The sequence below is a fragment of the Trachypithecus francoisi genome, unplaced genomic scaffold (genome assembly GCF_009764315.1).
Source record: "Trachypithecus francoisi isolate TF-2019V2 unplaced genomic scaffold, Tfra_2.0 Lachesis_group2, whole genome shotgun sequence".
NCBI classification, from domain to species: Eukaryota; Metazoa; Chordata; class Mammalia; order Primates; family Cercopithecidae; genus Trachypithecus; species Trachypithecus francoisi.
This window is the reverse complement of record NW_022681465.1, coordinates 77054531-77075175: the sequence shown is the minus strand read 5'-3', so window position 1 is coordinate 77075175 and position 20645 is coordinate 77054531. Positions and strand designations below refer to the sequence as shown.

The 20645-nt window shown below is 40.4% G+C and overlaps 1 protein-coding gene across 2 annotated transcripts in view; it reads right to left on the bottom strand.

Moving 5' to 3' along the window:
- The window catches only part of GHR (growth hormone receptor), a 337885-nt gene that overhangs the window by 168451 nt on the left and 148789 nt on the right, over positions 1-20645 (bottom strand). For both annotated transcript variants that reach the window (XM_033179464.1, XM_033179465.1), the window contains exon 2: positions 17085-17165. In XM_033179464.1, the coding sequence (XP_033035355.1) occupies positions 17085-17154 (70 nt within the window). In that variant the 5' untranslated portion in view covers positions 17155-17165. The remainder of the gene's footprint in view (positions 1-17084; positions 17166-20645) is intronic.

Sequence of the window (20645 nt, the reverse complement as noted above, 5' to 3'; positions counted from 1 at the left end):
CTATAGAACAGTATTCCGTTTTATAAAGGTTTATGCTATCATGTCTTAAACATTAGAAACATTTTCAAGATAGTTTTCTGTAGTTATTATTAAAATTATCTGTAGCTTCTAAAACTTCCTTGTGCAAATGAACCACTTCTTTTAGGCATACATATATTGTTATATATAAAATTCCACATGTCAGTTTATTTTGCATGTTTATTTAGGCCTCAGGGTTTGCAATAATAACTCAACTTGAGGACAATAACAGTAGTTACTAAACACAACTAGCCTATTGGTAATTCCAATTATAGGAATTATATAGAATAATTATATAGAGCTTCCTATAATTATAGGAATTATACATAATTATTACCAATTACCAATTGACTAATTGTATTCAGTAACTGCTTTTCCTGTATACTAATCTCAATAGGTGTTTTACTTGTGTTACTTCATTGAAGCCTTTTTAAATAAGTCATTTTCCTCTGACTTAACAGATAAGAAAACTGAGGCTCCAAGAATCTAAGAAACTACCAAAGTCACTGTAGCAGATGCTGTCAGTGCTTTGGTGATGTAGATTCATCTCTTTGTCTATTTTATTTTATTTATTTTGTCTTATTTTATTTTATTTTATTTTCTAAGACAGAGTCTTGCTCTGTTGACCAGGCTGGAGTGCAGTGGCACCACCTCAGCTCACTGCAACCTCTGCCCCCTGGGTTCAAGCAATTCCCCTGCCTCAGCCTCCCGAGCAGCTAGGACTACAGGCACCCGACACCCTGCCCAGCTAATTTTTGTATTCTTAGTAGAGATGGGGTTTCATCATGTTGTCCAGGCTGGTCTCGAACTCTTTACCTCGTGATCCACCCGCCTCAGCCTACCAAAGTGCTGGGATTACAGGTGTGAGCCACCGCGCCCAGCCCCTCTTTACTTTTTTTTTTTTTTTTTTTTTTGCATACAGGCTTCATGTGTGGTTTCAGTCCCACACTCTGGACCTGTGTCTCTGTGTCAGCTGCTCTCAGGCTGCTGGAGCCAGTTTTACCTGCACTTGGACAACTGATAGCGTGTAGAAATTTGCATCCTCCTGAGGATGGTTTCTTTACCTTCCCAGTCTCATTTTCCTACTCTCCTATTGCTTTCTCCCTGGACCATTTTCTAATAATTCACTTTCATAGGAATCCTTGCCTCAGCATCCTACTTCTGGGGAACTCAACCTTAAAAAAGTCACACAATTCATATATGGGATTCAAATGCAGTTTTGACAAAGTCCAACACCACTGCTCTGAAATACCTAATCTAAACTGTTTCTCCTGACCACAGCAGAGAAGAAGGAAACAGGAATCAGATGTGGGTGGTGTGGAGACTGCCTCTTACTGGTCCTAAACCCTAAGCATCTCTGAGGACCAGCTTCTGCTCCCAGCGAGCTCCTTCATGGTTCCCTTTACTCTCTGACAAGATAAGCCTCTGCTTGATTAACTGCTGCCCCCAAGGAAGTGATAGTCAATAATAGAATCAAAGTACCAGAGGAATTTGATGCACCCTTAGGCAGATCATAGTAAGCTTCTATCAACCAACTGCAGAAATATATCTCTAATTTATACAGTATTTATTGAATTTTAACTTGGGCTCAGTGGTGGCCATACTCTCCTCTTTTAGCCTGGAATTTCAGTCTTTTCCTTTTACCCTCTGCTTTAAGGCATCAGTGGCATTCCCCGACATCAAAAGTTTCCACCTTTGGGTGAATAGCAACCCAGTTCCAAATATGTTGGAGAAATCACCCCCCAAAATCCAAAAAGAGATGGTTTTAATCTAAATATGTCTCATGTTAAAGTTCTTAATATTCTTCTCTTTTGGTTATTAATATTCTTCTATTTTTTTCCATTAAAGTGAGTTTTTTGACCTAAGAATATATATTTTTAGCAATCAAATATAGAAGTAAGACAAGATAGCCAGGTCATACTGGAGAGCACTTATACTTTTGCCTTTCACACCCATAATGGCTATAGTATACACATCAGTTTCTCAAGCAAATATGGCCAAGATATGCACAGAAGTTAACTTACCTCCTTCTATTTCTCAATAAGAGCCTTCTTAGAAACTATTCAGTCTGAATGATAACTGCAGAGGAAGAGAAAGCTAGTCAACCATGCTTATGAAGTTCAGAGCAAATACTAGAGGGTATGATGCTGGCCCAGCTAACAAAGAAAGCTGGGCACCATGATATACCAGTTTGTCAATGTAGCCAGAGCTATCTGAGTATGACACTTCATGTTCTTTCTATATTCTAGTCCTAGCAAGCCCAGCTGGCCAAACGGTGCCCTGATACAGGGCAGGACTCTTCAACTGACTATCTTTCTCCTGTTTCCCTATTCCTCTGTTCTTGTTACAATACATCGTTTCACCATCAGCAATTATTAAGGAAAGCATGGCTCTTCTTGCTCCAACCAGGGATGCAGTGGGTCAGTGGCACGCAGACGAGAAGAAATTATATGTCCTAAATGTTAGCCAAACACAAAATGGTCCTCTCCTGAAAAATGACCTCTCATTTTTGGAAGAGCGAAGTCTCTGTAAAATATAATGTGGCAAACATCATCAATTCAGTGTCCACTAAGGCAATCTGTTAATATTTACACATAGCACGTGGTTATCCAGTAGTCAATATTATTTCTCCTTCCCCAAATTTGGAAGGTTTTGCCAAAAAATTAAAAGATACACAAAGTGTCATTATTTTCAAATTCAGAAATCAAGAAATTAAGGATTTTATTAATATAAATTGACTTTTAACGGGAGAGTGTCATACTTCAAGATGTGCTCTCATTGACAAATTAGAAAGACTTGATATTTAAGGAATGGTGCTAAGAAAATTGACTTAGCTATCCACAGGATCCCTAGTCAGGGTCTTTTGTAATCTAAAGTTCAATGTCCAAAGGGGTAAAGAAAATTTGGATTTGGGATCTTCAGGCATCATTATGTCTGTCAATATTTGAGGAGATTTAATCAGGTAGGTGGTGTAGAGATAAAGGTGGTGTCAGGGGGATGGTGCTGGGTGACCGGGTCACTTAATGCAGAATGTTGGTGACTGGTGCATGGGGTTCAGAGTTCAGTCACCTGGAAAGAGGTTGACAAGACTTAGGAAGGACATCAGGCTCTCACACATTAGTGTTTAGGGCAGAATTCTGATCTTGGTGGTAACCGGAGTATAAAGCAGGAAAATAAAATCATTCCATCACCAGGAAAAGCCCACAGAGCCTAGCTTCTAAAGTGGTACAGCTATTTCTAGACCCCTCCCACTATAAGGGGATACTAATGCAACTCCTGCCTTGCTCAGGACTGGAGATGAGAGCATCAGTGACAATTGCAGGAGAGAACTGAGGAAATCAAAGGTCAGGATTTAGATGCTGATTCACTTATTCATTCAACAAATAAATGAAGATCCTCATCAGAATGCTGAAGGATGGGCATAAAGGAAATATCCTTCATGGATTTTAACATCTAGTGAGTTTTAATTCCATAACATTTTATTACACAGGGCATGGAATGGTCATTTTTTTCAGTTATTTGAAACCAATTAAATTGTATTTATTTCAAGCTCAATCCAAACTTGCCACATGCTTGAAACACAGATGTCATTATAACTTCATTTAGAAGAGGGACACACAACAAATGCCACCCTTCACCTGCCCCCTACCCCCACCTCTCTGCCAATCCCGTGTCCTGCTTGTTAGTGAAAGCCTCTATAAAAACATCCTGAAACATTTCCCCTGTGGTCAAGACATGATCCATCATCTTCTAATACCTGCAATCCTTCCATGGAAATGTGATGCATACACTGTGAAGGTTGAGGCTTAAGTTAAATTGTTACATAGACAGAAACAGAGATTCCTGATAGATGTATCTGATGAAACACTGTGGCTTCATCCTGGGAACAAGGAACTAGAAAAAATGGATTTGCAGCTGAGGCTGAAGAAGTGCTCTAAGCCCCAAGGCCTCTTGGTCTCTCCAGGAGTTGCCAGACAGGGCACTAAGGAATATTCTCTTCGTAGGGTCAATTGCATCAGATTTCAAAGTGTGTTTATGTTACACATCATCACTGTCTTTATGCTGCTAACTACAGATGATAAGGAAGCTTTGCTTTGGGTTTGAAGATGACACTGTTGACAGCATTATTTAACAATCCATGTGAGTATTGCCAGACAAGTCAAAATGGAGCGACATTGCCTGCTGCTTGGGAAAGATGAAGGTGGACCCTTGTGTTGTGGCTGCTGGTGACTCTGCCTGATGACAAGCCTAGGTGCATAATACTGTGGATAAGCAGGTGGTTACAAGCCAAGTAGAGACCCCAAAAGATGTCTTTATTGATGACTCTGAACTGCCTACAGTTCTATATCATATACAGTGTAAGGTTAAGAAGGTTTAAAAGGAACCAGTTTTCAGTTAGAAACCTACTGAATTCAATGCACAGTGAGGAGAAAATCATCAGTGGCAAGTTCTTCATGAGATGGTTTTCCTTGGGAAAAGGTGCTGGGGTGACTGAGGAATCCTGGGCCCCTTGTTGTAGGGAATGATCTCAGGTAGAGGCTGGCTGGGCCAGTAAAGGCCAAAATGGACTTCTGTACAGTTGAACTTGCGTTGGTCTCTAGCCAGAGGTGAACAACCAGGTGTGTCTATGAACAGGTACTCTTTGCCATCACCAAACACCAAATACATTATGTCGACCTCATTCCTGTCTACCCCATAACAAGAGCCCCAATTTAGGGTACTGAACCAAACTGGTGTGGAAACATTCTATTATATAACCAGGGCTGGCTCTGGTCCCATAAGAGCTGGCATCTAATGTGGAAGACCAGAAATATACTCGATCACTGGCATGTGTGAATTTAACTAACAGTCAGGGTTGTAAGTATTCTTGGGTGGTCCCACTCCTTCAATTTACTAATTAGCTGTGGCATAAATCTAATCACTCACACTGCCAGCTTCTTTGTAGGGATGAGTCACTCAGTTTCTGTGGGAGCCTAACCAACCTCCCAGACTCTGCCCAGCATATGGCTTTGCTGTTCTCAACTCATCCTGCATATATTTTATTGCATCCATGAGTTAAGTAGATACTCTAGCAATGACAAAATACTTGGGGGATTGTCAAGGTCTCGGGATAGAGTCACAAATGTCCAGAGACTACAATGAGGAGGGAGTTCAGACGTTTGTCCTTGCTGTAGACCCTCACTGCATAGTAGCCTGAGCCATATCACAGCCATACTGCAGAGCTGAGCAGAGAGCTGTGGCACCGGGGTAGACACAGGCATGAGGAGTTCAGAGAAATGGTACAAAAGAAGCGTAGCTTAGAAACTCTGCTGTCATCCACCCTCAGCGTGTTTCCTCCCCTACAGAGTTGTTCTGTGTAAGTACCACTTTAGTGCTAATAGGCTGAACTGTGCACCAGGACTTCACTGCATTCAAAATGAGTCATTGCTGATGATCATTAATTAAAAATGCAGAAACTCAGAAGTGGATGGAAAAGAAGGCACTGATAGTTCCCCAAGTCAAAAATCCACAGGTTAAAGGGGCGGAGCAAGATGGCTGAATAGGAACAGCTCCAGTCTCCAGTTCCCAGCGTGAGTGACACAGAAGACAGGTGATTTCTACATTTTCAACAGAGGTACTGGGTTCATCTCACTAGGGAGTGCCGGACAATCTGTGCTGGTCAGCTGCTGCAGCCCGACCAGTGACAGCTGAAGCAGGGCGAGGCATCACCTCACCTAGGAAGCGCAAGGGGGAAGGGAATCCCTTTTCCTAGCCAGGGGAACTGAGACACATAACACCTGGAAAATCGGGTAACTCCCACCCCAATACTGCACTGTACCAAGGGTCTTAGCAAACGGTCACACCAGGAGATTATATCCCACACCTGGCCGGAAGAGTCCCACGCCAATGGGGCCTCCCTCATTGCTAGCACAGCAGTCTGCAATCTAACTGCAAGGCAGCAGTGAGGCTGGGGGAGGGGCGACCGCCATTGCTGAGGCTTAAGTAGGTAAACAAAGCCTCTGGGAAGCTCCAACTGGGTGGAGCTCACAGCAGCTCAAGGAAGCCTGCCTGTCTCTGTAGACTCCACCTCTGGGGACAGGGCACAGCTAAACAACAACAACAACAAAAACAACAAAGCAGCAGAAACCTCTGCAGATGCAAACGACTCTGTCTGACAGCTTTGAAGAGAGCAGTGGATCTCTCAACACGGAGTTTGAGATCTGAGAACGGACAGACTGCCTGCTCAAGTGGGTCCCTGACCCCTGAGTAGCCTAACTGGGAGACATCCCCCACTAGGGGCAGACCGACACTCCACACCTCACACGGTGGAGTACACCCCTGAGAAGAAGCTTCCAAAGCAAGAATCAAACATGTACACTCGCTGTTCAGCAATATTCTATCTTCTGCAGCCTCTGCTGCTGATACTCAGGCAAACAGGGTCTGGAGTGGACCTCAAGCAATCTCCAACAGACGTACAGCTGAGGGTCCTGACTGTTAGAAGGAAAACTATCAAACAGGAAGGACACCCACACCAAAACCCCATCAGTACGTCACCATCATCAAAGACCAGAGGCAGATAAAATCACAAAGATGGGGAAAAAGCAGCGTAGAAAAGCTGGAAATTCAAAAAATAAGAGTGCATCTCCCCCTGCAAATGAACGCAGCTCATCAACAGCAACGGATCAAAGCTGGACAGAGAATGACATTGATGAGATGAGAGAAGAAGCCTTCAGTCCATCAGACTTCTGAGAGCTAAAGGAGGAATTATGTACTCAGCGCAAAGAAACTAAAAATCTTGAAAAAAGAGTGGAAGAATTGATAACTAGAATAACTAATGCAGAGAAGGCCATAAACGAACTGACAGAGATGAAAACCATGACACAAGAAATACGTGACAAATGCACAAGCTTCAGGAACCAACTTGATCAACTGGAAGAAAGAGTATCAGCGATTGAGGATCAAATAAATGAAATGAAGCGAGAAGAGAAATATAAAGAAAAAAGAAGAAAAAGAAATGAACAAAGCCTGCAAGAAGTATGGGATTATGTAAAAAGACCAAATCTACGTCTGATTGGGGTGCCTGAAAGTGAGGGGGAAAATGGAACCAAGTTGGAAAACACTCTTCAGGATATCATCCAGGAGAACTTCCCCAACCTAGTAGGGCAGGCCAACATTCAAATTCAGGAAATACAGAGAACGCCACAAAGATACTCCTCGAGAGGAGCAACTCAAAAGATACATAATTGCCAGATTCACCAAAGTTGAAATGAAGGAAAAAATCTTAAGGGCAGCCAGAGAGAAAGGTCGGGTTACCCACAAAGGGAAGCCCATTAGACTAACTGCAGATCTCTTGGCAGAAACTCTACAAGCCAGAAGAGAGTGGCGGCCAATATTCAACATTCTTAAAGAAAAGAATTTTCAACCCAGAATTTCATATCCAGCCAAACTAAGTTTCATAAGTGAAGGAGAAATAAAATCCTTTAGAGATAAGCAAATGCTTAGAGATTTTGTCACCACCAGGCCTGCCTTACAAGAGACCCTGAAGGAAGCACTAAGCATGGAAAGGAACAACTGGTACCAGCCATTGCAAAGACATGCCAAAATGTAAAGATCATAGAGGCTAGGAAGAAACTGCATCAACTAACGAGCAAAATAACCAGTTAATATCATAATGGCAGGATCAAGTTCACACACATAACAATATTAATCTTAAATGTAAATGGACTAAATGGTCCAATTAAAAGACACAGACTGGCAAACTGGGTAAAGAGTCAAGACCTATCAGTTTGCTGTATTCAGGAGACCCATGTCACATGCAGAGACATACATAGGCTCAAAATAAAGGGATGGAGAAAGATCTAGCAAGCAAATGGAGAACAGAAAAAAGCAGGGGTTGCAATCCTAGTCTCTGATAAAACAGACTTTAAACCATCAAAGATCAAAAGAGACAAAGAAGGCCGTTACATAATGGTAAAGGAATCAATTCAACAGGAAGAGCTAACTATCCTAAATATATGTGCACCCAATTCAGGAGCACCCAGACTCATAAAGCAAGTCCTTAGAGACTTACAAAGAGAATTAGACTCCCATACAATAATAATGGGAGACTTCAACACCCCACTGTCAACATTAGACAGATCAACGAGACAGAAAGTTAACAAGGATATCCAGGAATTGAACTCATCTCTGCAGCAAGCAGAGCTAATAGACATCTACAGAACTCTCCACTGCAAATCAACAGAATATGCATTCTTCTCAGCACCACATCACCCTTATTCCAAAATTGACCACATCATTGGAAGTAAAGCACTCCTCAGCAAACGTACAAGAACAGAAATTATAACAAACTGTCTCTCAGACCACAGTGCAATCAAACTAGAACTCAGGACTAAGAAACTCAATCAAAACCGCTCAACAACATGGAAACTGAATAACCTGCTCCTGAATGACTACTGGGTATATAACGAAATGAAGGTAGAAACAAAGATGTTCTTTGAAACCAATAAGAACAAAGATACAACATACCACACTCTCTGGGACACATTTAAAGCAGTGTGTAGAGGGAAATTTATAGCACTAAATGCCCACAAGAGAAAGCTGGAAAGATCTAAAATGGACACTCTAACATCACAATTAAAAGAACTAGAGAAGCAAGAGCAAACACATTCAAAAGCTAGCAGAAGCCAAGAAATAACTAAGATCAGAGCAGAACTGAAGGAGATAGAGACACAAAAAACCCTCCAAAAAATCAATGAATCCAGGAGTTGGTTTTTTGAAAAGATCAACAAAATTGACAGACCGCTAGCAAGACTAATAAAGAAGAAAAGAGAGAAGAATCAAATAGATGCAATAAAAAATGATAAAGGGGATATCACCACCGACCCTACAGAAATACAAACAACCATCAGAGAATACTATAAACACCTCTATGCAAATAAACTAGAAAATCTAGAAGAAATAGATAATTTCCTGGACATTTACATTCTCCCAAGACTAAACCAGAAAGAAGCTGCATTCCTGAATAGACCAATAGCACGCTCTGAAATTGAGGCAATAATTAATAGTGTACCCACCAAAAAAAGTCCAGGAGCAGATGGATTCACAGACGAATTCTACTAGAGGTACAAGGAGGAGCTGGTACCATTCCTTCTGAAACTATTCCAATCAATAGAAAAAGAGGGAATCCTCCCTAACTCATTTTAGGGGGCCAACATCATCCTGATACCAAAGCCTGGCAGAGACACAACAAAAAAAGAGAATTTTAGACCAATATCCCTGATGAACATCGATGCAAAAGTCCTCAATAAAATACCGGCAAACCAGATCCAGCAGCACATCAAAAAGCTTATCCACCATGATCAAGTGGGTTTCATCCTTGGGATGCAAGGCTGGTTCAACATATGCAAATCAATAAATATAATCCAGCATATAAACAGAACCAAAGACAAAAACCACATGATGATCTCAATACATGCAGAAAAGACCTTTGACAAAAGTCAACAGCCCTTCATGCTAAAAACGCTCAATAAATTTGGTATTGATGGAACATATCTCAAAATAATAAGAGCTATTTATGACAAACCCACAGCCAATATCATACTGAATGAGCAAAAACTGGAAAATTCCCTTTGAAAACTGGCACAAGACAGGGATGCCCTCTCTCACCACTCCTATTCAACATAGTCTTGGAAGTTCTGGCTAGGGCAATCAGGCAAGAGAAAGAAATCAAGGGTATGCAGTTAGGAAAAGAAGAAGTCAAATTGTCCCTGTTTGCAGATGATATGATTGTATATTTAGAAACCCCATCATCTCAGCCCAAAATCTCCTTAAGCTGATAAGAGACTTCAGCAAAGTCTCAGGATACAAAATTAATGTGCAAAAATCACAAGCATCCTTATACACCAGTAACAGACAAGCAGAAAGCCAAATCAGGAATGAACTTCCATTCACAATTGCTTCAAAGAGAATAAAATACCTAGGAATCCAGCTTACAAGGGATGTAAAGGACCTCTTCAAGGAGAACTACAAACCACTGCTCAGTGAAGTAAAAGAGGACGCAAACAAATGGATGAGCATACCATGCTCATGGATAGGAAGAATCAATATCGTGAAAATGGCATACTGCCCAAGGTAATTTATAGATTCAATGCCATCCCCATCAAGCTACCAATGACTTTCTTCACAGAATTGGAAAAAGCTGCTTTAAAGTTCATATGGAACCAAAAAAGAGCCCGCATTGCCAAGACAATCCTAAGTCAAAAGAACAATGCTGGAGGCATCACACTACCTGACTTCAAACTATACTACAAGGCTACAGTAACCAAAACAGCATGGTACTGGTACCAAAACAGAGATATAGACCAATGGAACAGAACAGAGTCCTCAGAAATAATACCACACATCTACAGCCATCTGATCTTTGAGAAACTTGAGAGAAACAAGAAATGGGGAAAGGATTCCCTATTTAATAAATGGTGCTGGGAAAATTGGCTAGCCATAAGTGGAAAGCTGAAACTGGATCCTTTCCTTACTCCTTATACGAAAAGTAAATTCAAGATGGATTAGAGACTTAAATGTTAGACCTAATACCATAAAAACCCTAGAAGAAAACCTAGGTAGTACCATTCAGGACATAGGCATGGGCAAGGACTTCATGTCTGAAACACCAAAAGCAACGGCAACAAAAGCCAAAATTGACAAATGGGATCTGATTAAACTAAAGAGCTTCTGCACAGCAAAAGAAACTACCATCAGAGTGAACAGGCAACCTACAGAATGGGAGAACATTGTTGCAATCTACTCATCTGACAAAGGGCTAATATCCAGAACCTACAAAGAAATCAAACAAATGTACAAGAAAAAAACAAACAACCCCATCAAAAAGTGGGGAAAGGATATGAACAGACATTTCTCAAAAGAAGACATTTATACAGCCAACAGACACATGAAAAAAATGCTCATCATCACTGGCCATCAGAGAAATGCAAATCAAAACCACAATGAGATACCATCTCACACCAGTTAGAATGGCAATCATTCAAAAGTCAGGAAACAACAGGTGCTGGAGAGGATGTGGAGAAATAGGGAAACTTTTACACTGTTGGTGAGATTGTAAACTAGTTCAACCATTATGGAAAACAGTAGGGTGATTCCTCAAGGATCTAGAACTAGAAGTACCATATGACCCAGCCATCCCATTACTGGAGTTATACCCAAAGGATTATAAATCATGCTGCTATAAAGATACATGCACACGTATGTTTATTGTGGCACTATTCACAATAGCAAAGACTTGGAGTCAACCCAAATGTCTATCAGTGACAGACTGGATTAAGAAAATGTGGCACATATACACCATGGAATACTATGCAGCCATAAAAAAGCATGAGTTTGTGTCCTTTGTAGGGACATGGATGCAGCTGGAAACCATCATTCTCAGCAAACTATCACAAGAAGAGAAAACCAAACACCGCATGTTCTCACTCATAGGTGGGAACTGAACAATGAGATCACTTGGACTCGGGAAGGGGAACATCACACACTGGGGCCTATCATGGGGAGGGGGCAGGTGGGAGGGATTTCACTGAGAGTTATACCTGATATAAATGACGAGTTGATGGGTGCTGACGAGTTGATGGGTGCAGCACACCAACATGGCACAAGTATACATATGTAACAAACCTGCACATTATACACATGTACCCTAGAACTTAAAGTATAATAAGAAATAATAAAAATAAAATAATAATAATAATAAATTTAAAGTCTATGATCTTTACATATAAGAAGAGGAAGGTAATGGAAAGGGTGAGATTCACTGGTCTAACTTGCTTATCTATGGATATCTAAGATTGAACTTCACTGTAAACTTTGGAAACAATGCTTGCAAGCCTGACAATAATGGTCCTGATGGATGAAGCTGTTTCTACATTGTGTGGTAAGTGCATTAGTCAATAAAAGTATTAATTCATAAAAAAAAAATCCATAGGTTAATTGGACTCTGAGTACTGGTCATTCTGTCTTCCTAACATCCCTGTGTTTGTGATCCATCTGTTTTTTATCACCCCTGCCACACTTAATCTCTCTCCTGACCTATTGTCATCACCTTCCTCCTCTAATTCATCCCTTTTGAATTCACTTTTATTCTATTAGTAGTATTATTGACAAAGTAAAAATCTAACAGTATTATTACCTAGATTAAAACCCTTTAGTAACCTAAGAGGATCACAATTAAATTATGTTTATTTCTCTGTTTTCTCTTCTAAAGACTGTGAGCTCCTTAAAGGCAGGAATATACATTCAAAATTCTTCCTTGGACTGGGCACAGTGGCTCATACCTATAATGCCAGCTACTCTACAGGCTGAAGAAGGATTGTGTGAAGCTAGTAGAACTGTTTGGGGCCTACACAACAGAGCGACTTCCTATCTCTAAAAGAAAAAGATGAATAAATGCATGCATGCATGCATGCATGAATAAATAAATAAATACATAAAATTCCTCCTTGAATCTGTAAAATGACTTAATAAAAGCTTCTTGAAAGACTTTTTTTGTGTCATTATCTACATTGGCACCATCTAGATTAACCCAGCTTGCTGTGACCTGCTGAACTCCAACATCAAATAAAGTCTGCAGTATCAGGAGGACAAGGGGTCAGAGGATTGCTGATGTACATGGATGCAGTCCGTGGCACTAGAACACACCAGAAGATTTCTTCTTGCCTCTGGATGATGGTCAAGACAGCAGCAATGAAAAGCTCTGTGGCTTTTCTCCCCATCTTCACTGTGAATGGAAAGCCTTGAATTGTTCATTCTTGAACACATTTAACAGATGCATTCATTACTGTTTACTAACTGAAACCATGTCTCTAATACTTGTATGAAATATATCCGACATGTCTTGACATCCTCTCAGGGCTCTGTGGAACTTCACCTGTAGTGGGATAGAGTTTATGTGAAAAAGTAAATTGTTCTGTCCACTGTGCCATTATCTCCTATCTGATAGCAGTGAGAACAGGAGTGTCTTTTCTTTCAAGTAAGTGTTTTGTCAGTGTGCATAGGTTTATGAAAAATGTTCAAAATATACAGAAAACATTATTTTGGGGCTCTCGGTTCCCTTAGGATGTGGCACCTCATTCCTAAGTCTCTTACCTTGAAGGGTGTAGAATGATATAACACCTTTTGCAGAATTTGAGTGATGTCAATTATGTGCTTTGCCTATAAGCCACACCAAACTGGCATGCATATATATATATATACTATATACATATAGTGTACATATATACACACATATATGTACATATATAGTTTATGTATTGCATACAAATATAAATATGTTATAGGTAAATATATATAAATATTATACATAGGTATTATATATGTTACATATAAATATCACACATACAAACTATTCCATCATGCAGGTAGCACTTTTCTCTGGCCTCCAACATTACTTGCTGGATATGGCATACAATTCCTCTTTCTTTTCTTCCTCTCCAAATGCTACCGATTCTTCAAGGGCCCAGCAAGTCTTGCCTTTTCCATAATGCCTTTGCTATCTCTAGGCCTCCTATAATTTGACTCAAACCTACTGACCTAAGTTTGCTTCCAAGGGGAATAATTACAAATATAGCACCTATGTACCACACACCCTGGCCAAATTAATCCTATGCCTTCCACGAAGTAAGTGCTCAAGAAATATTTGTTGAATGTTAAATGCTAAAATAGAACCATCCATTGACTAGACAGTGCCATATATATATATATATATATACATAAACACTCAGTAAGTGAATGAATTGTTCTCCATGGACATCTCATATCTACATCTGTACACTTCTGCTTATGTTGTTGCTTTATTGCATAAGTTATTCCTATAATAGCCTTCTGTTCTTCTCAGCCTTTTAAAATCTTAAGCCCGACTTTCTAGTCTCTATTGAAACAATGCCAGCCTCCTTCATGAAGCTGTAATTCACTACAGCTGAGGTATCCCTCCCAACATCATCACTTCTATAAAGTGTGATTCAAGCCATTTTGATAGTTAATATACAATGCCTGATATTGTAATTCTTGGTGTACATGCCTGATCTATTAACCCATGAAAAGTTCCTTGAGGGAAGAATCAATGTATTCCTCATAGCCATAGGTGCAGGCTTTGAAAATAGGAAGCTCTTAAGAATTATCAGTACATTGAATTTGTTGAATTAACTATTCTAGTCCACCTTGATCTATTCTTTTTCAGGGCATCTTGACCATTTCTCTTCATCACACAATCTAAACCTTAAAGATATACAGTCTCTCATTAATTTCAAGACATTCCTCATGTCCTAGCTAGACTGAACTACAAGACAGGGGCTCGCCTACTTCCACCTTAGGTTACTGAGGTCAAAGAGTATATTCAGGGGTGGACTGACTGAAATAGTAGAGATATATGACCTAATTTATAACAGGCACTCCTTGGAAGAATACTTTTATCCATCAGATCCTTATGCACATTTCTCACTAGTAACATCATTCCAGCAGCAGCAATTTTGATACAATCAGTTGACAGGTCAACCATGTGAAGCCCTTTGAAAACAAGGCATTGTGGATCATTCCTGATTTTGGAATAAAAAATTCTCCTCAAGACTATGCAACTGGCTTTGAGGAGCAGATATAGAGCTTCATATTAAGGATGAGAGCTTCATGTTAAGGATGAGAGACAGAAAATATCTATTACAACACTTTAGCTAACACAATAATGGCACTATTGAAATTTAGTTCTCATTAAATTTCCCACAGGGCAATTAGATTTAATTTAAAAAAATCCTTTCAGGGCCAGTATATTTCTAATTGCTCATCTGCCCAAACAAGAAATCCCTGCTCAAGTGCCACCCTTCCCTATGCACAGAGGTCTGTCATCTTCTACCAGCTCCTGGGTGATTTTTCTCCAGGTGATGCTTCCAAGATCACTTACCCATCAGTGCCACATCTTTCACTGACCAAACTGAATTCAATAGTAGTATCTTTTCTTTTTTTAAAATTTCAACTACACTTTTAGTCTGCCTTATTCAATAGGAGACACAATAAAAATAAAATGATTTGGCTACAATCCAGACCTGGCAGAAAAACAAACACATGGCCCATAAATGTCATCTGAGACTGACCCGTGTCATGTTATGCAGTAACTTTGGCTGAACCCATGAACCCCTTAGATAAGTGACCAGAACTAGAATACACACACACACACACACACACACACACACAGAGGCAAGCATGCACACACATGCTGGAATGAGCTTACATATGCCTTCTTACATAAACATCATACCCCATCCTTAACCTTTAGATCATTTTAAGAAAGGATTCTGGAATATGCACATATTCCAAAGGAAAAAGAAATATTGGTTAGCTCAACAAGACAAAAAAAAAAAGGAGACAAAAGTGTTCTTCTCTGTTAAATTACTTCCTATGTGTAACCACTGGTAGGATATATGATTTGTGTTTAGTATAAACCACTGCATTTGCTTATCTTCTGCTCTCCCTAAACAAATAAGTGAATCAAACAAAAACTATTAAAAAGAAAAACAAAAAGCAAGCATTAAAAGCAACTAATGATGTTTTCCCTTTACTCAGGAGCTCAAAGATTTAGTAAAATGTGGAAGCAGTGGAAACAGATGCTCTGTGCAGACTTTCTAGTTCTAAAATGTAATTTGAGCTCTAATCTCTCAGCTGGGGATGCATTTTTAATTTTCTTTAAAGATTTCCTATGCCATACTTTTCATTTCACAAGTTTTTTAAATTCCTCAAATCTTGCCCAGTGGAGTGAAAGTCACCTTAATGAAGAAACGAGAGATTAAGCCACCATGACTTTGGAGCAGCAGAGGATCTCAGCTGCAATTCTTTGGCTCAGAACCAGGGTCTAAAACCAGCCATGGGAAAAGCTGCTGAAATGGAGCCTGCAATTCTCTCCATGTTTGACTTGCATAATGTTGACATTATAACACCAGAGAGACCAAAAAATATTTCAAACAATTATGACTCTTTTCTATAAATATTTTTAAATTGCTTTAAGAGATAAAATAACATCTTTTACTCTTCTCGTTTTCTAAGTGACTCTGGTCACCCTCAGCAGCTCACTACTACGGATTTATTTTTGGCTAGAAGGTCAGGGAGGACATCTTAAGGCGCTAAGTCTGCTGTTAAACTGTTATTTTCCAACATGAGCTGAATGGTGAGAAGGGGAGTCAGACACTCTTAAAGCAACAACTAAATTCAGTGTCATAGCATGGGAGAAATACATTGTTTCTTTCTTCTGTAGAAGCACAGGCAAGGAAAAGTATCAAGTACTCATTAAAAAAAAAAAAAAAAAAAAAAGTCTTCCACCACCCTTTAGAGAGCACAGTTTTCTTTCTGACAGAAAAATTCTTTTCCCCTTTCCCTTCCATTACTCTTCCTTGTTTTAGTTAGTTAGGTCTGCTATGAAACATAGTGTATACATATTGAGACTTCTCTACCAGCAGAGGGATATAAAAAAGGGAGGGAGAATTATAGAGATGGGGAAGGAAGCTCATAATTTCTGGGTATATCATTCAACTATTTCAGGTGTCTCTTCCCTCAACTTAGCCAAATGGCAATCACCCAGAGAGTGAGAGGTGAAATTTGTTTGAAACCTGCAATTTCCTTTCTCAGAGAATATGATTAACAAGCCTGAATTCTGAGCTCTGGAAATAGACTAGATATCCTTAGTCACAAATGAACTGAGTGAACAGTAAGCTAATAACCCTTCAGTGTAACTTCAATATCTCTCCCAGAGCCTGAGAACAAGAGACCTGGCTTTTCTTCAACATAAATGTCCTCAGCATGATTTGTAGCATTAATTTTTGACATGAAAACACCAGATGCCAAAGTTGACTGACTACTGCATTCCTCCTAAACATCCACGGAAAAGTCCTACTAGTTTCTAATTTTAAAGTTCAGTAAAGTTTCCTATTTGCTGCTATGTAAAACTTGCATCTTTTAATAAAATCATCCAAAAAACTTGGATGTAACAAATACAATTCAGTGTTGTTTCAAAACACTGAGGGTGGAAATGGAAAAGCAGAACTCACCCTCACTTCCAGGGAAAGCATCACTTGATCCTGCCAGTGCCAAGGTCAACAGTAGCTGCCAGAGATCCATACCTGTAGCACCTGCAATCACAAAAAGGGTAAGGTAAAGCCCAGCAATTAAAAGCAGACCATTATCATGAAATACTGTTTAAAGACTGGGTAAGACATGAATGCACTGACAAATCAGTTCCAGAAGGAATCCTAGTAAGTCTTTCATTGCCCCGAGTCTCATATTGTCCTACTTTTCATGAACTCAAACAGCAGGTTGTAATAAATTCTACTTCCCGTGAGTACTCGTCTCAGGAAATAACATGAACACTAGAGATGTTCACATCCTGGCTCAAAGCCATAGAAACACCTCACAGCAAATGACCCCCATGCACAGTTTCAGTAACAGGGCCAGTAAGGTTTACTTCAATTTGATCTGGAAATAGAAAACCTTGTCAGCAGTATCAGCAAGCATGGGGCCTTGAGCTAAGACAGGCCATAAAAGGAAAAACAGAACAATCACGGTAATAGTAACATTTCATAAATCTGTTTCCCAGTGAACAAAAGAGCTCAACACACTCAAAACAAAGTGCTAATGAGCCATCCTAAAGAGGTTTAACTATCACAGGGTCAGGAGATCGAGACCATCCTGGCGAACACAGTGAAACCCCGTCTCTACTAAATATACAAAAAACTAGCCGGGCGAGGTGGCGGGCGCCTGTAGTCCCAGCTACTTGGGAGGCTGAGGCAGGAGAATGGCGGGAACCCAGGAGACAGAGCTTGCAGTGAGCTGAGATCCGGCCACTGCACTCCAGCCTGGGCGACAGAGCAAGACTCCGCCTCAAAAAAAAAAAAAAAAAAGAGGTTTAACTAGAAGGGAAGCAGAAAGAAGGCGGGAAGCAAAAGAAAACAAAAACTCCCTAGTAAAACTAAAAGCCCACGAGGACGGAGTGTATCGTAGAGAGTTTTTATTTTCATGAGGAATACAGATCTGAAAGACCTAGGAATGTGAACACCTCAGACACCAAGAGGGATGCATCTGTGGCTTTGCTAGGCATTTAGAAGCCCAGTGTGGCCACACCTGGAGCCCTTCAGTTTAACGGAGAGAGGAGATCAACACATCTGTCAGCACACACCTCAGTGACCATACACCTTTATCTGGAGGAAGGAAATAAGCTTTTCAAGAAAAAATATACCAGGGTGTCCACGTCCCGGATCTTTTGAGGCAAGTTTGGGCTAGTTGAAAACGAACTCAGCATATTGCCTTTTGTAGAGCTGTTGTTGTGTCTAACAACTAATGCCAACTACTTTAAAGCTTAGCTGCAATATTTCCATAAAATTGCACTATTTACAAGTTACTCAGACACTTACCATCATACCAGGAGCTCCATCAGGACCTCTACTGGCTTCTTTTTATTACTGTGCAAACCTGACCTAATGGAATAGCCCTTCATGGTATCCCTAATCAGGCTGAAATAATGAGCAAAGATGTTTGTTTTCATGGGCCTACAGATGTGGTCCTCTGGCAATGGCTGCGTAATTCTACATAGGGATAAAATTCTTGATGTACTGTAATTTCTAGACAGCAGAGGACCTATCTTGTTTTGTTCCATAAAATTTTATGTTCTTAAAATAAAAAACATATCTCTATGTAAACTAAATATCTTCTTGCATCTGAATCCCCATGTGCAAACCCACATGCATGAGGAACTCTCCTCCATACACTGCTTCATGGAGTCGTTCATAGGATTGAGTGTAAACATGCAGGTGAACACACTTTGTCAATGGTGAGATTTCAAATAAATATGAGTTGTGGTTTTTACAACATCCACGTTTTTAATTCCTAACCTGGAAGGCCTTGAGCTGACGGCTTTGCCTCATCCTTATCTACTTTGCAAATGAGAACCACTGAGCATCTCTCCCTCCCAATGTCCTTTACTCTTAGGCGAACAGGCTATGTAATCAAAGCTGAAAACCTCCAGAAGAAACATATTAAAAGGCTAAAAAAAGATGTTATAGGCTAAAAATGCAATCCTGTTGGTAACTAAGTATTTGCTTTGAATTTGATTCTTTCTTTCTTTTTTCTTTTTTTATTTCACTCTGTTGCCCAGCCTGGAGTGCAGTGGCATGATCTCGACTCACTGCAACTTCTGCCTCTCAGGTTTAAGTGGTTCTCCTGCCTCAGTCTTCCAAGTAGCTGGGACTATAGGTGTGTGCTACCACGCCCAGCTAATTTTTGTATTTTTAGTAGAGATAGGATTTCACCATGTTGGCCAGGCTTGTCTCTAACTCCTGACCTCAAATGATCCATCCGCCTTGGCCTACCAAAGTGCTGCGATTACAGGTATGAGCCACCGTGCCCAGCTGATTCTTTTTAAGTGGAGAAAACACTGAGGAACCGGATGCTGTATACAGTGTTAATTTTACTTGTTATCTCCCAAGACACTTAGTGTCAGGTAAAGAAGTTTCCAGTAAGCACTTGCTATTCTATGTCAGGGTATAACAGTAAATCCCCAATTCCCAGGCAGCCTTTTTTGCTTCCCATCTGAGCAAGGGTGTGAACAGGTTTGCATTTCTCAGAAGGCCGCATACTCTGGTTTGGAAGTCACCTTTTCAGACATCTCAAGGATACCTGGCAGATGCCACAAACAAATGGCATTTGCTTCAGTTGAATAGTAGATGACCTTCCTCCAATCCCGAAACTTTTGAAAGCAGCTGCCTGCAAATGAGCTTCACTTCTTCCAAATAAAGAACTAGGTGGGGCGCGGTGGCTCACGCCTATTACAGCACTTTGGGAGACCGAGGCGGGTGGATCACGAGGTCAGGAAATTGAGACCATCATGGCCAACACGGTGAAACCCCGTCTCTACTAAAAATACAAAAATTAGCTGGGCATGGCAGTGCATACCGGTAATCCCAGCTACTTGGGAGGCTGAGGCTGGAGAATCGCTTGAACCAGGGAGGCGGAGGTTGCAGTGAGTTGAGATCGTGCCACTGCACTCCAGCCTGGCGACAGAGCAAGACTCAGTCTCCAAAAAAAAAAAGGAACTATAATTATAACACTTCCTTTACAAGCTGAACATATGTCCATAGAATGTGCTCTATCAAAACAAAAAACAAACAAGAATCCTTAACACAAAATTAACCAGAAATCTGTTTGCATACTCCTACAGCAGAAAATAATATTTAAAATTGCCATGCTCCCAAGTAGGAGGTGAGTGCAGTTTACTGCTTCCTGGAACACTGCATAGGAACCCAACTCTAACTAAGACCAGGGGCCAGGAGGAGGATAAAGAAATGTGGATGGATTCAGCAGAAGCTAAGTGCTTTATTAGAACCTAACTCTTCCCCTTCTCTTCCAATGATGTTGGCTCAGTGGGAATGACTCCAGAAGTAGCCCCTCTGCACTCCTCTGCAGAACTCTCTCTAGGGTCCTCACATGAGCCAGGCCACAAGATGTGACATTCAATTGGATTGTAAGCAGTCCACGTCATCTTTGCAGAGCCCCACATGGCACCTTCTAGATGAGGGAATCCTTCTGTATTAGGTTCTAGCTGAGATAAAACGTCCCTA